Genomic DNA, 16,342 nt, shown 5'->3' on the forward strand with positions numbered 1-16,342 from the left:
GGAAGAGGCTCCTGGCTCCTGGCTCCTGGCTCCTGGCTTTGGATCGGCATAGCTCTGGCTGTTGCGGCCATCTGGGGAGTGAACCGGTGGATGGAAGATCTCTCTCTGTCTGTCTATCTGTCTCTCTCTCTCTGCCTCTCCTCTCTCTGTGTAACTGTGACTTTCAGGTAAAATAAATAAATCTTTAAAAAAATTTTTTTAAAAGTTAAATTATTTAGCTTTGAAGGTAGTATCACAGGGCATGTAAAATGAAACTTAAAGAAATAGCAGACTCAACTAGTAATTGAAACAGGAATGTTCATTCACCATTTAGCAAATTTATACTGAATACTTGCTTTGCTCTGTACTGAAGACTAACCGATTGAAGAAACAGGATGACAACATCCTGGCTTTCATGGAGCTCATAGTCTAGTGTGGGAGACAAGTGAGTGGTAGATAGTTCTTGCCAGTTAATGCTTCCTGGTGAAGAAAAATAGTAGGCATATTGTTTGAGTTGCAATGGTCAAGGACAGTCTCTTTAAAGAGATAATACAATGGAATTAAGGAGCAAACTATCTGTGCATCCCATTCAGAGAAACAGAGAGTACAATACCCAGAAGTAGAAACGTGCTTAGTGTGTTTGAAGCCATTGCAACAGGACAGGATGGGCAAGGGGGTGAGGACACGGGGCAGTTCAAGGATGAGGTAGTGGGTTACGTGGAGCTTTATGGGCTATGACAGGACTTTAGATTTTGTTCTGAGTATGAAAGAAGGTTTTGAACAGATGAGTGACAAAATCTGACTTACATGTTTTGAAATGACTCTGGCTTTTATATAAAAGAGGTGCTTCTGGAGCTTGAGGAGTGCTAAGGGAAACAGGACACTGTCAGCATTTCTGACCCTGGAAGGCAGGGACTTGAATGAGATGGGTGAGCAGCGGAAATGATAGGAGGTGCTACATTGTGACCGGTAGCACTTGCCAAATGGTTTGGATGCAGACTGAGAGGGGAAAACAGAAAATCCTAAGATCAACTCAGTAAAACTGTGTAGAATTGACTTGATGGTGTTTATTCAGATACTTTTAGTAATCAAACATTTAAGGATTTTTTTTTAAATACAAGAATTTATAGTTTTGCTTAGCCTTAAGCTATTACCTGCTAAATTTTTGGGAAGGAACAGTTTATCAAGAGTCGATCATTTAGAACGTTTCATTTTTTTTCTGAGAAATATGAAGGCTGTGACTGTCTAGGGGCCCTGTGGCAGGGATCGCGCTCTGAGCTGCTTTTTGGCCCATGTCCATGTCTGGGTTTCCTTTCTCTTGAAAGCAGACCTGCTTCACACAGAAGGCCTGCGTGACTGTAGGCTTCACAGTTCGAGTGGTTAGCCCTCAGGAACACATGCTTTGGAAGTTTTTTATACAGCCAAAGACAATTCAGCTGAGACTTGCTGTCAACACTATACAGGACTACAGTCACGGTTGTTCTCTCTCAGAAAACTGGCGTGTGCTGTTCAGAATCACGTAAGACTGATGTGGGCACGCATAAGAACTGGCTGGTTTGCCACAGTGTGTACACCTAATTGGGATGGTGGTGTGCAGAGACAGACCTGCTTTCCTGGTAGAGTGCTTGGTGATTGTAAATCCACGGTGAAGGCAATTGGATGTCTTTTTTTTTTTTTTTTTTAAGATTTATTTATTTATTTGAAAGGCAGAGTTAGAGAGTCAGAGAGAAAGAGAGAGAGGTCTTCCATCCACTGGTTCACTCCCCAGGTGGCCACAACAGCCAGAGGTGGGCCAATCTGAAGCCAGGAGCCAAGAGCTTCTTCCGGGTCTCCCAAGTGGGTACAGGGGCCTAAGGACTTGGGCCGTCTTCTGCTGCTTTCCCAGGCCACAGCGCCGGCCCTCAGATGTCTTTAATAGAGATTCTTGTAAAGCTGTGCCTGCTGCGGGCTAGGAATCCCTTCTCTCAAGGAGTATAACTGCTCTGGAGACCTTAATAGGTTATTGGGGGCTGGCACTGTGGTGCAGTAGGCTAATCCTCTGCGTGCGGTGCCGGCATCCCATATGGGCACCGGTTTGAGTGCCAGCTACTCCTCTTCCAATCCAGCTCTCTGCTATGGTCTGGGAAAGCAGTAGAAGATGGCCCAAATCCTTGGGCCCCTGCACTCACATGGGAGACCTGGAACAAGCTCCTGGCTCCTAGCTTTGGATCGACCAAGCTCTGGCTGTTGAGGCCACCTGGGGAGTGAACCAGCAATGGAAGACTTCTTTCCCTCTCTCTGCCTGAGTCTCTCTGAGTCCCCTAGATCTTTTTTCCTAAGGAATATTTCCTGACTGGAGACTCTCCTTATCATGGTATCAGCTCTTTGTTCCCAATCACCAAGGGAGCTTGTCCCCTGGAAGATTATGGGTCTCAAACATTGAAAAATGTGAAATACTTTTTTTTTAAAGATTTATTTATTTTACCTGGAAGTCACAGTTACACAAAGAGAGGAGAGGCAGAGAGAAAGAGAGAGAGGGAGGTCTTCCATCTGCTGGTTCACTCCCCAATTAGCCGCCACGGTCAAGAGCTGCGCCAATCCGAGGCTAGGAGTCAGGAACCTCTCCGGTTCTCCCACGCAGGTTCAGGGGCCCAAGAACTTGGGCCATCTTCTACTGCTTTCCCAGGCCACAGCAGAGAGCTGGACAGGAAATGGAGCAGCGGGGTCTTGAACTGAGCCCATATGGGATGCCAGCGCTTCAGGCCAGGGCGTTAACCCACTGCACCACAGCGCCTGCTCTGTGAAATACTTTTAAAGTCTCATCATCTCGGCCGGCGCCGCGGCTCACTAGGCTAATCCTCCGCCTGCGGCGCTGGCACACCGGGTTCTAGTCCCGGTTGGGGCGCCAGATTCTGTCCTGGTTGCTCCTCTTCCAGGCCAGCTCTCTGCTGTGGCCCAGGAGTGCAGTGGAGGATGGCCCAAGTGCTTGGGCCCTGCACCCCATGGGAGACCAGGAGAAGCACCTGGATCCTGCCATCGGATCAGCATGGTGCGGTGTCCGCAGCGCGCCGGCCGCGGCGGCCATTGGAGGGTGAACCAATGGCAAAGGAAGACCTTTCTCTCTCTCTCTCTCGCTGTCCACTCTGCCTGTCAAAAAAAAAAAAAAGTCTCATCATCTCAATGAAAAATGTTAGCATCACCAAGGAGTACGTTTTGAGTTCATAAGCTATTACCCTCCATGATGATAGAGGCAAAGAATTTATCTGTTTTTTAGAATTTATTTATTTATTTGAAAGGCAGAGTTAGAGAGAGGGAGAGACAGAGAGAGAGATCTTTCATCTGCTGGTTTACTCCCCAAATGGCCACAATAGCTGGAGCTGGGCCAGGCCAAAGCCAGCAGCCTGGAACTCTATCTGGCTCTCCCACATGGGAGCAGGGGCCCAAACACTCAGGCCATCTTCCACTGCCTTCCCAGGCCACTAGCAGGGAGCTAGATTGGAGGTGGAGCAGCTGGGACTAGTACCGGCGCCCCTATGGGATGCTGGTGTTGCAGGGGGCTGCTTAACCCGCTACGCCACAATGCCAGTCCCAAGATTTATTTTGTATATCCTTAACTTCTCAAAATAATCTGTTTGCTTAAATTATTTCTAACTTTATTTACAGTGTTTGTTTATAAAATCTCTTTTAAAATTCTAATTTTAAAATTATACTTGATTAGTTTAGAAATTCAAATAATGTGAATAGGCTTAAAACAAGAGGTAAAAAATTTATAAAATTGAGGTTATACTATATTGTTCTGCAACTTGGTTTTTATTATTTAACAATAATGAATGGTTTGCATATTAACACATATAAGTAAATCTGCTTGTCTTTAGAGTTATATAATATTGTTTATGGAACTATCCTGATTTACTTAGCCACTCATTCCCTTGCTGATTTACATACCTTGCTAATTTGCATAGTTTATTGTTACAAAGAACACTGGGTTAGACATTCGTGGACACTTAAATTTCTGAATTGAGCAAGTGTTTCTATAGGCTAGAGCCCTAAATGTGAAATTAATTCTTCAGAGTTGAGGTATGTATACAGTTTTGCTAACTACTGCCAGATTGCCCTGTAAAGAAATATTGAGCCAGTTTATGAAACTTAACATCTCAGGAAATTTTTGTTTCCCGTATAACTACAATAAAGAAATGGCCCAGACCATCAGTACAGTTCTAAGTACACTGAACTTTAATTACATGTCTGTCTTTCCCACTAGATTGATACTTCCTTGGGGATGGGGACCATGAATTTTTAAACTTTAATTGAACACCCCCACTCTTGTGGTTGGATAGATCTCGGGGATATAAAAATGAAGATACTGCTACTACCCTGTCCATAAATAGCTCACAGTCATAAATGAATGCACAGTCTAATCTATAGGCATGTCCTTTACCGCCATGTCTAGAATGTGATATGTACTCAGTGTGTGATTATTGTAATAACTGAAAGTGTTTCTCTTTATTTGTCTGAAAACTGTTGGGCAGAACTTCCTGCTTTTATCAAATGAGCCACTGGTATTTCCGGCATCATCTGTTGGAGGAAGGAAGTTGTCTTAAGTGAATGTTAATTTGACTGCTGCTGTCAATAAACTTAACGTTTTTTCTCTTGTTCTCTGAATGTACAATATACAGAAATGGAAGGAGGGTGAGCTGTTGGGAGCTTTACCATTAAACATTTCTTTAAAGGCAATCGCACATTTGCACTTAGGTCACAAAGCTTCTGTTAACTTTAGGTGAACCACCGTTGTTGCGAAGGTGGAACCTGGGACTTTGGGCTGTGAGGGCAGAACCCTGGGCCCAGCATGCTGTGTTTAGGACATTGGCCTACTTAACTAATCCCACTCAGCTCTGATCCTCCTTTTTCTCTGCGTCTCTTCAGCACTTAATGTGTTCGGTTTGCACTGTATTCATTTGCACTTGTCTGCATGTTGCTTTGTAAGTACCTTCCTCTCACCTATGTGTCGTTTTGTGTCTCCAACTAAAGTGCAAGCTTTTTGAAGGCAGAAGCCGTGCCTTTGGTTTCTTTTGTCTTTCCCATAGCACCTTTTACTGTGCAACAGTGTGGGCGTAGAGTATGTGTTGTGGAATGACATCCTGAGTGATCCCTCCCTGGCTGGGCCTAAGATTAAATTCCCTGAAACGGAACAGTCCTAACCAACCCAGGGCAGGTGTTCATCCGGCATGTTGGTTGCTCCTTCAACTTGCTGTTTGCAATGGCTCCCTTCCGTGTCTGTGCCCGACACGGGACCTCCCACAGCTGATGCTGTGCTTGCTGTGTTCCAGGCGAGCCTGCGGACCCCAGAACTGACCTGGGAGCGGGTGAGATCCCAAGTGGACCACGTGATATGGCCTGATGGCAAGAGGATAGTGCTGCTGGCAGAGGTGAGACCGGGCCTGGGAACAGATACTCCCCTGACAAGAGAGACTGCAGCCCCTCCTCCTCGTGCGCCTTCATCCTTTCAACTCTTTGTCTGAAGCATAAGTTTAACTACTTTGCCAAAGGACTTGACTTCTAATGGTGAAAGATCTTTTCATTCCACAATTAAGGAACTATTTTGGTTCCCCACTTTTCACCAATTATCTTGTCTCTCCATGTCACGCTACAGGTTGAGTCAGATAATGACTGTAACTGTGAAAGGAATTAACGGATAGAATCATTGCCACTTTGAGTGATGCTTACAAAGAGATAATGCTATTTGTGGGATGGTTTAATCAGTAAGCACCATGTAGATATTCCTGACTGCTAACTCAGACCATCTCAGGCAAGCTCTGGAAAAGTCGTGTCTTTGGTGACAGACTCCTTGGTTTTGAGTGTCCTTTCCCCTAACAGCCTTGTGTGCAGAAGCACCCCGCTGTACACGAGCGGCTTGGCTGTGTTTCCCATGTTGGCTTCTCCTGGCTCGCGTTTGGTCCTGACTTTGGTCCTACCTGACCTTCCACGTCAGTGTCTGATCATTTTTCTCCCTTAAAAGCTCCTCTTCCTAGTCCTGGACTCCTGACAGGACTTCAGGGAAAGAAAGCAAAGTAACAAGGAGAATTGTAATGTTTCCTGTTTTTCTGAGTCAGTTTTGTCTTTTATATTAAAGATATTTAATATGAAAATGTAAAAGATACATTTTGGGACTTGCATTGTGGTGTAGCAGTTGGGGCCACTTCCTTTGATCACCGGTTCAAGTCCCAGCTACTCCATTTCCAATCCAGCTCCCTGCTAATGCACCTGGGAAAGCAGCAAAGATTGCCCAAGCTTGGGCCCCTGCACCCACGTGGGAGACCCGGATGGAATTCCAGGATCCTGGCTTTGAGCTGGCTCAGCCTCAGCTATTGTAGCCATTTGGGGAATGAACCAGCAGATGGAAGATTGATCTCTTTCTCTGTTTCTCCTCTCTCTGTAACTCTGCCTTTCAAATAAATAAATAAATCTTAAAAAAAAAAAAAGGCCCATTGTATCTAGGAGCCCATAAAGTTGCGTTTGTGTGTCCTCTTCATCTTTACCTTGCATCACAGCTTCTTGCGTACCTTAGGGCATCTGTGAAGAGACAGAATTACTTCCTCACAAGGAAGGAAACAGGCAGTTTGTTAAAGCTGTGGGTCAGCCTACTGTCTGATGACTTTATTCCTAGTTGCCCTGGGAGGTTCTACTTCCTAGTAATAATGACAAAAGCAAACACCACAAGTGTTTTTTGATATATATTTAATCAAAAAGTTGATCAAGGGGCCAGCACTGTAGCATAGTAGGTTAAGCATCTGCCTTGGTGCTGGCATCCCATATTGGTAAAGAAGCTCCTGGCTCCTGGCTTCGGATCAGTGCAGCTCCGGCCATTGCCACCATTTGGGGAGTGAACCAGTGGATGGAAGACCTCTCCCTCTCTGTCTCTCTGTCTCTCTCTCTCTGCCTCTCAAGCAAATAAATAAATCTTTAAATCAAGTTTCCTAGGAAAGGACAGTATGAGGCAGTATCATGTGACCATCTCTGTTCTTTTTTATGTAATTCCAGAAATCGTTTGGCTCCTACCTTCATCAGATTTTCCAGACTTTTCAGGGTTTCATTCACATGTCAATCAGTTAATTCCTATTTATTAGACACCTTCGTTTTATCTCTCAGTGTTAGCTGGAAGGTATTTGGAAGTCCTAGTCTTACTCCCCCCTGACTCTTCAGAGCCCAGTGACTTTGTCCTAACCCCTTTGTGTCTTCACCTTTGAACACTAGGGCCGTCTGCTGAACCTAAGCTGCTCCACAGTGCCTACATTTGTGCTCTCAATCACTGCGACTACCCAGGTAAGGCCTCCGGAGTGGGCCCACAGAGGGCTGGAGAGGGTCCTGGGATGAGCTGGGTGTCACTCGGGGTGGGGCAGGTTGTGTGAACAGCACGTCAGCATCGCCTCTCTACTTGTCTAGGCTCTTGCCTTGATAGAGCTTTACAATGCTCCTGAGGGTCGCTATAAGCAAGATGTCTACCTGTTGCCCAAGAAGATGGGTAAGCATGTGCCCTTCCACCCTCATCCTTGCCAGAGTGGTTCAGGGTCAGAGGCTGAAGGAAGTTTGGGAATATTAACTTTCTTATGGATAGGGGGAGAAAAGCTGTCTTTATCTTTTTTTTTCTTTTTTTAAAGATTTATTTATTTATTTGAAAGTCAGAATTACAGTGAGAGAGAGGGAGAGACAGAGATCTTCCATCCACTGGTTCACTCCCCAAATGGCCACAATGGCCAGCACTGGGCCAGGCTGAAGCCAGGAGCCAAGCACTGCATCCAGTTCTCCCACATGGGTGCAGGGACCCAAGCACTTGGATCATCTTCTGCTTTCCCAGGGGTGTTAGCAGGGAGCTGGATCTGAAGCAGAGCAGCCAGGACTCTAGCCAGTGCCCACATGGGATGCTGGTGCTGCAGGTTGTGTTCCAACCCACTACACACAGTGCTGGCCCCTTTATCTTTTTTAAAAAAATTATTTTATTTGAAAGAGTAATAGAAGCAGAGGGAGAGACAGAGAGTTCTTTTGTTTGCTTTTTCTTTATAAACCTTTTATTTAAGGGATACAAACTTCATGCATTTCATAAGTACAACGTTAGGAACATAGTGATTCTTTCATCCATTGATTCACTCCCCAAATGCCAGCAGTAACCAGAGCTGGCCCAAGCCAAAACCAGGAGTCAGAAACTCTTATCTGGTCTCCCAGGTGGGTGGCAGGGGCCCAAACACTTGCTCTGCTGTCGCTCCCCCTCTTTGTGGAGGAACGACACTAAACCCTGCCTAGGCTTCCTATCCGAGTCACGGCACCATTATGTCGCTCCCCCTCTTCGTGGAGGAACGACACAGGACCCTGCGCTGTTCTCTCGTCTGCTCGGCCCTCCCCGGGTTTGCTGCTGGTTCTTCCCGGGTTGGCTACTATCCCTTCCACCTCCGTGGAAGGGCAGTTCCCCCTGGCCGCATTCCCCACTTCCGCAGGGGAGCGGCACACTGCCGGCCGGCTTTCTCGGGGGGCTGCACAGGTGTTCCTTCAGCTAGATGTTCCCCTTAGATGTTCCCCATAGATGTTCCTGGTGAATGCCGTCTCTCTCCTCCTTTATAGTCCTCCTCTGCCAATCCCAACTCGGCTGCCCACACGCCGAGTACGCTGCTCTCCTCCAATCAGGAGCAAGTCCTACAGTTTATTAGCTGAACTGGAGGCAGCTGTGTAGAAGCTGTTTACTTCTCTCCCAGCGCCATATTGTGGGAGAGCAGATGCATAGAATAAGTCCTAATTCCAGTAACTCAGTCCAGTCCGGGCTGCTCCCCACACTCTGCCTCCTAAATGCTTTAGTAGGAAGCTGGATCAGAAGTAGAGTAGCTGGGACTTGAACCAGGCACTCTGATATGGAATGCCAGCATCCCAAGTGCTGGCTTAGCCCACTGTCCCACAGTGCTCACCCTGGATATCTTTATTTTAAAAAGTAGGAACTAGGATTCTTAGGTTCCATTGCTAGATAATTTTTCCTATTTTCTATATGGGTCTCCCAAGTGTAAATGTGATATTTTCTGTAATTCATTTACCCTGCCTGTGAATATTAAGGATTTTCTCTAAGTGTCTTGTCTGCAAGAATATCACAGGGAAAAAAAATAATCTCCCAAAAGAAAGGAATCGTCTGCTGCCTTGTGACCTCTGGCATACCGGTCTGGGCCCCTACCTGTCTCAGACAGGACTTTGAGCTAGACCTCTAAGGCTAGCCCCGTTGTTTCAGACCCACGGAGAGACTGAATGGCTCCTGTTAAGAGTTTAGTTACATGGATGTTTGGTATAAGGGAAACATTAAACGGTATTAAATTTTTAAAGAGCTTGCCCCAAGTACCTGAACTGATACAGTATGTTTGTAATCTCCTCAGGCAAAGATCAGGGAGCAAATCAGCTTCAGGTTTTCTGTGCTTTCACACTAGGGTAGAGCTGCTGTTTGTAATCCCCTTTAACCTTTTTTTTTTTTTTTTTAAGATTTATTTATTTATTTGAAAGGCAGAGTTACACAGAGAGAGAAGGAGAGGCAGAGAGAGAGAGAGAGAAAGAGGTCTTCTATCTGCTGGTTCACTCCCCAGTTGGTCGCAATGGCCGAAGCTGCGCTGATCTGAAACCAGGAGCTTCTTCCAGGTCTCCCACGCGGGTACAGGGGCACCAGGACTTGGGCCATCCTCTGCTGCTTTCCCAGGCCGTAGCAGAGAGCTGGATCAGAAGTGGAATAGCTGGGTCTCGAACCAGCGCCCATATGGGATGCTGGCACTGCAGGTAGAGGCTTTACCCGCTACGCCACAGCCCCAGCCCCCCCCTTTAACTTTTAATAGTCACTTTGAAAGACTATAAAAGAAATAGAACAGTCCATATCTTTTTTTTTTAAGAGAGGGAGAGCTTGAGCTCCCATTTGTTGGTTCACTCCCCAAATGCCCACTATAGCCAAGGCTGGGCCCTCCTGAAGCCAGGAACTGGGAACTCAATCCAGGTCACCCACGTGGGTGACATGGACCCAATTACTTAACTCTCACGACTGCACCTCAGGGTCTGCATTAACAGGAAGCTGGAGTCAGGAGCAGGAGATGGGTATTGAACCCAGGCATTCCAGTATGGGATGCCGGTATCTCCAGTGGCATCTTAACTGCTAAGCCAAATGCCTGCCCCCTTATGTTATCTCTAATTCTGTTTTTCCACAAACTTTTTAAAGGAAATGACATAAAATCATAATCAAGTGTAGTGTATTCAGGTAATAAAATATACACAGAAACAGAACTAAGAGTACTAAAAACAAATAGCGTAGTATCCTTATTATTTATCTCTTCCAGTTCCCCCAGCTGTTAGTTTTGCTGAACGACCTAAAATGCAGAGTTCTGCTTCTGTCGCGTTCTTTCTGATAGACCTAGTGCTTCTCTCTCCCTCACTTTTCTGAGGAGCAGGAAAGGATCAAGGCTGAGAGTTAGTAAGCAACAGATGTTGTTTTGGAGCTGCCTTGTAGTGCAGAGGGTTACGCCCCGGCCTGTGAGGCCTGTATCCCATGTGAGCACTGGTTTGAGCCCTGGCTGCTCCACTTACAATCCAGCTCCCTGCCAATGTGCCTGGGATAGAAGCAGAAGATGGCCCAAGTGCTTGGGCCCCTGCCCTCCACAGGAGAGACCCAGATTGAGTTCCAGGCTCTTGGCTTCAGCCAGGGCTTGCAGCCATCTGGGGAGTGAACAAATGGATGGAAGATCCTTCTCTGTCTCTCTCTCTCTCTCTCTGTTATTCTGCCACCTAAGTCTTTTTTATTTTATTATTTTTTTAAGGCATGAAGTATAAAAGTGAAAGCAAACATTCCTAAGAATTGCGGGCCAAGGGTGAGCATTTGGCCTGTCAGTTAAGATGCAGGCTTTCAAGCCAGTGTCCCATACTGGAGTGCCTGGGTTCAGTACGGTCTCTGTCTCCTGACTCCATCTTCCCACCAATGCCCACCTTGAGAGACTACAGTGATGGCTCAAGGAATAGGGTTCCTGCCACCCTCATGGGAGACCTGGATGGAGTTCCCAGCTCCTGGCTTTGGCCCAGAGCAGTCTCTGCCATTGTGGGCATCTGGGGAAGTCAACCAAATGGGAGCTTGCTTACTCTGTCTTCCTGCCTCTCAAATGAAAAGAAGGGAGGGGAGAAGGGAGGGAGAAAGGGAAGAATTGAAGGCCAGTGAGCAAATGTTGAGCATATTTCATTCAGCTTCAGGAATTTAAAGGTATCCACCAATGTTTTAAGGCCTAGCTTGGGGAGACTAGCCAAATAGTAGGCGTGGAAGCTCATGCAGGGCTCTGTGATCTGTTCCAGATGAGTATGTGGCAAGCCTGCACCTGCCCACTTTTGATGCCCACCTGACGGAGCTGACAGATGAACAGGCCAAGTATCTTGGACTCAACAAGAATGGGCCCTTCAAGCCTAATTACTACAGGTGACTGGGCCCCCCAGAAACCAGGAGAGCCTAGACAGTGAAGAGCTCCCACTCAGGAGTGGATCTTTTTCTCCCCTCCATGTACATTTACATCAACTCAGACAAGTAAACCCAATCCTCCTCATTGCTCCCCGCCCCCACCCTCCCAGCCCCCATGAAGGACTCTTTGGAGCCTCCTGCAAACAATAGCGTTCTCCTCCCAAAGAAATACTGGCCTTTTTCACTGATGGGAAAGAGCCACACTTGTCTCCCCTCAGCATGCTCTCCAGAAAAGTCCCTGCCTCCCCATTAGACCTTTAGGCTCTTCACGGCCCAGCAGCCCCGCTAGCGGATAGTGTCACAGTCTCATCTTTCTTTTTCCTTCCAGGTATTAAGTTCCTGTAACTCAAGCCAGAAGAAGTTTTAAGGAATCGAAGAACTCCAAGCCTTTTCTCCACTACTACACAAGAAAGAATCCAGCAAGCTGCTTCTCCGATCAGAGCTTCCCGCCGTGCTCACCTTATGTGTTAGGTTATTTATTTATTAAAATCTAGAATCCTGTGCCTGTAGCCTTGGCCCAGAGTGTGGTTACTGCCCCCAGGGCCATGAAAGCTGCACAAGACAGGCTGAGGAAGGAAAGAAATGGGGTGAGGTTCCTAGTGCATCATTCCCATCCCCCCACCCCCATTGACTCAGAATCCTCAGCAATGGCCATTTTTCCTCGTGTCCAGGCTCAGGAGTTAGTCCAGGGATTCCAGACTCCTTGTTCCCTGGGGTTTTCTGGAATGCATTTTCAGCAGCTGCCTTTCTCAGCTTTGACCCTTCCCCAGGTGAAACCTTTTGGAAGCCACTAAATGAACACAGCCTGGGTTCCTAGCCTTGACCGTCGCTGTCACTGCCTTCTTTATAGCAAGGCTAGTAAGGAGGGAGTGTATGACTTTGACAAGCTCTACCAAGAACTCACCTCTGCCCGTGCCTGCTTGGGGTCTGCTTCCTTATCTCAGATTCCTTTCCTCTCCTTGAACACTGACTTTCATTTTAATGCTTTCTTGTTCTAAGAGCGATGTGCCTCCAGTATTTACTCAACAGCTCTGGTGTCCAGCAGACATTTCTAACCCCACCAACCTCTGCTCAGGAAGTGGGGCCAGCGCCACTGGGAACCATAGGTTACTTCCTTGTCAATTCACTGCGGTTTCCCAGGAAGCTCCCTTCTCTGCAGCTCAACTGGCTGAGGGACACAGAGATGACACTAACCTGTTTCCAGATGATCAAAGCTAATTGGAGCCTCATCAGACAGTCATCTCTTTGACCATTGCCATTGATAAAGCAGAGATCTGTAGTTTGAGCCTGCATCTGCAGTCTTTCTTCTCTGCCGTATCTTTTATAATCTGAACTATTCCATATAAAGATTATGAATTTCAGAGGTAGTTTCCTGAGTAACTCTAGCATTTAAAAAAAAAATCAGGAGAGCAGCATGAAATGTTATGTTCCACTCCAAGAGTTAGATTCCTTTTGGAGGTGGACCTGCTGGTCCACAAAGGCTCCACTGGAGTGGCCCTTAGAATCTTGAATTAAATAAGTCCCTCTCCCCTCCACCATCTCCATTTAACACTCTCATGTTTGCTGGTTCTCCCCCTCGCCTTGCTTTTTTTCCCCTAAGCTGATCTGCCTCAACGTCTCAAGACCAAGGAGACTGAAGGAAACCCCAGCTCACCCAGGATCACCATTGCCTCCCCTTCCAGACTCCCTCCCATACCTCCACCCTCTCCGCCGTCCCCTAGTCTTCACACAGACTCTCAGAGCTCGTCTGGAAGTGACCTTACTTCTGGAGGTAGGGAGGTGGTACTTGGTTAAACGGCTGTTTGCCTTGGTGTGTATCTCACAGGCTCAACCCTGAGAGCCTGGCTCTTCAGTGGCCGCGTGCCTCAGAAGTATGGGAGACAGGCCACACACCTGGCTATATCCTTTCTTTATGAGGAAGATCATAAATGCTGAAAATTCTGCCAGGCTGCTCTGCCAGTTCTTCCTTTTGCCTACCCAGTCCTGATGTGTGTGTTAATTGGATCCCTTTCACAAAAGATTCAGCTCTTCATACCTCATCTTCTATCCAGAGCAGATTCCATTAGGCACGTATCTGGACCCTAGCCTATTGTATTCTTAGACCAAAAATCATAACCTGCTGTTTCTCAGCAAAGCCTTGCTCTCTATGGAGCTTACTGTGTGCTGGTACTTAGAGTACATTCTGCCTTGCTTTAGAGAAGAGAACTGTTCCGAAAAAGGAGCCGCACTGGCTTCTGAGTTGGGCTGCCAGCGTTGCTGCCCGTGGTGAGGTATTTGCATCTGAGTTTCAGATGACCTCTCTTCGCCTCTCTCAGAGGACCCATTGTCATCAGCCCTTAATATGGAGGCCCAGGTCTCCTGGGTATTTGGGTTCTATCTTGGTGTTGGAATCAGGTCATTATTCCCTGTACCCTTGGAATCAGAGCAGGTGTCTCCAGCCTCTCACCTTAGGTGCATCTTGTCTAGGTGTAGGCATGGAAAGAAGGCTAATTATCTTTTTGTATGTGGCCCTGGCCTGTGGGGATACATGCCATTTTCTCTACAGTGAATTTGTGCTACTTTTCAAGGTCTTTTTTGCCTTCATGATGGGAATATTGTTTTCTTTTCTCATTAAAAACATATCTATATCTAGTTTCCCTTCCCTATGCCCTCTTGCCCCCTCCCCATGTGAGCACGGCTCCCCATGGCCACAGACTCCTGCAAAGCTTTTGTGCTGCTTGGCTTTTCTCTGAACAGATCAGAAATTGCTGCTCCTGTGGTTTTCTCAAAATTAACTTTGTCATGGTTTTAAAAAAAAATCAAGATGCATTATTGCATTAAGCTTTTTAAATAAAGGAAAATTACAGAAGGAAAATAGGTAACACCAGCAAATTATATGTGACAAGTTCTAAGCTATATATACATACATAAATATATATATTAAAAATAATCATCTAGTGTTCAATGTCATCTTACTGAAAGGAATAAAATTGCTAAGGATCACCACTTTTGAGAAGCTCTTGGAAATCTTTATGTCTAAGTGATTGTATTAGATCAGCAATAATGACTATGTAATCTCAAAAGACAAATAAAATATTCTTAACGTGGATTTTTGTCCTGAGAGTATTCTTTGCTTCTGCAGACTAGGAACTGAGGTGAGAGAGGTCTCTGGATGACAAGATAGTGAGTCTGCTACAGGACAGGGGTGTAAAAAGCTGAAGCAGTTACCACTAGGCATGTTTTAATGAACTTAGTCTTGAGAACCTTATTCCATGTTGCTCACTCCACTAATCAGTATCTTGTCAGCACCCCCTACCTGCCCCACCATACACACACACACCCTGGCCGTATGTAAGAATCTGCCTTTTCTGGGGCCAGCATTGTGGCACAGCAGGTTAACACCCTGGCCTGAAGCAATGGCATCCCATATGGACGCCGGTTTGAGACCCAGCTGCTCCACTTCCGATCTAGCTCTCTGCTGTGGCCTGGGAAAGCAGTAGAAGATGGCCCAAGTGCTTGGGCCCTGCACCAGGATATCAGTAGAGAGTCTAGGCCATTGTTAACGCTTCAAGCTGGTGCTCCCTTGGTTAGAAAGAGAATGCAGTCACTTACTATGAAGCCCAGGAGTCAGCTGACGGGCATCGCTCCCCTACAGCAGGGCCTGGCTCCTCTTTTTCCAAGGATGGAATCTTAAGTGTCTGGGTCTTACTTCCAGACTCAGGGTAGACCCAGGCTGTCCACTGCGGTGCAGGTTTCTCCAGCTGCCAGTATTGAGGGAAGAGTCCACAGAACTGTAGACTCTGAGTCAGGTTGATTTGGATTGGAAGCCCAGCTCTGCCATTTACACGTTGTGTAACTTACACAAGTATAATCAGAGTCTTGGTTGTCTTGACCATGAAATGGACAATGCTTATCTCCTAGGTAAGAGTTAAGTAACTTGCTCTATTTTTTTTTAATGCTATGTACAGAGCCTGGCACACACTGCTTACTGCATGAACATAAATTCCTTGTCTCAGCCTAGGGCCCTCCAGCCTCCATTGTATCATTACACCCACGTGCGCCCTTTATGGGAAAAGGAGGTGTTCTATCTTTTCTCTATTATCTTAGCTGCCTAATAGCCTCCATAAACTTCCTGCATCTTTTTTTTTTTTTTTAATTTATTTGAAAGGCAAGATGACACAGATTTTCCAACTGCTGGTTCAATCCCTAAATGCCTGCAACAGCCAGCGTTAGGCCAGGCTGAAGCTATAAGCCAGGAATTCCATCTAGGTCTCCTGTGTGGATGACAGGGACCCAGGTACTTGAGCAATCATCCGCTGTCCCCTCAGGTGCACATCAGTCCCAAGTACTTTGATACGGGATGCGGGCATCCCAAGTAGAGGCTCAACCCACTATGCCCTATCACCCACCTCATGCATCTTATTTTTAAGCTTTCTCAGTGTGTGTGCTATCTATTTGATCAAGTATCTGGTGTCTGAATTAATGTGGAGTGCTTAAAGAAGTATGTTTCATCCTTGTAACTTTACCCATTTATACCTCAAACTCTCTTGCCAGCAACCTGGTAGTGTCTGTTTGAAAATACATTTAAAATAACAGCACCAGCACTATCTCTGTAGAATGGAAATACTTGAAGACCAGCCCTGACTAATTAGTTTCCAGGTATACTTACAGGTGCTTCTGTGGGCGGTGGTACTGACGCCTGTCACTCCTTTGTTGACAAAGAAGCTAAAAGAAATTGTTTTTTAATCTCATGGCCTGCAGTTTAAAAATTTCCAGTTAATCTACAGTTTCTCCTATTTTCTTCCATTTGTTTCCAGGTATCTCCCTCCTTAGGACAAACGCTGGACATCTGGGCTCATAATGAGCAGATAGCTGTGTGATCTTTACTGTCTTCCTCTCCACTGG

The 16,342-nt window shown here is 46.3% G+C and overlaps 1 protein-coding gene across 10 annotated transcripts in view; it reads left to right on the forward strand.

Annotated features, from left to right (window-relative positions):
* AHCYL2 (adenosylhomocysteinase like 2) overlaps positions 1-14,546 on the forward strand; it is a 228,156-nt gene extending 213,610 nt beyond the window's left edge. For 6 of the 10 annotated variants that reach the window (XM_008258209.4, XM_008258210.4, XM_008258213.4 and 3 more), the window contains exons 13-17: positions 5,286-5,384; positions 7,210-7,278; positions 7,399-7,477; positions 11,299-11,419; positions 11,787-14,546. In XM_008258209.4, the coding sequence (XP_008256431.3) occupies positions 5,286-5,384; positions 7,210-7,278; positions 7,399-7,477; positions 11,299-11,419; positions 11,787-11,793 (375 nt within the window). In that variant the 3' untranslated portion in view covers positions 11,794-14,546. Of the gene's footprint in view, positions 1-5,285; positions 5,385-7,209; positions 7,279-7,398; positions 7,478-11,298; positions 11,424-11,786 lie in introns of those variants that run through there. The other 4 variants (XM_002712027.4, XM_008258211.4, XM_008258215.4 and 1 more) reach the window with 1 other exon arrangement.
* The last annotated feature ends 1,796 nt before the right edge of the window (positions 14,547-16,342 follow it).

Source organism: Oryctolagus cuniculus, chromosome 3 (assembly GCF_964237555.1).
Source record: "Oryctolagus cuniculus chromosome 3, mOryCun1.1, whole genome shotgun sequence".
NCBI classification, from domain to species: Eukaryota; Metazoa; Chordata; class Mammalia; order Lagomorpha; family Leporidae; genus Oryctolagus; species Oryctolagus cuniculus.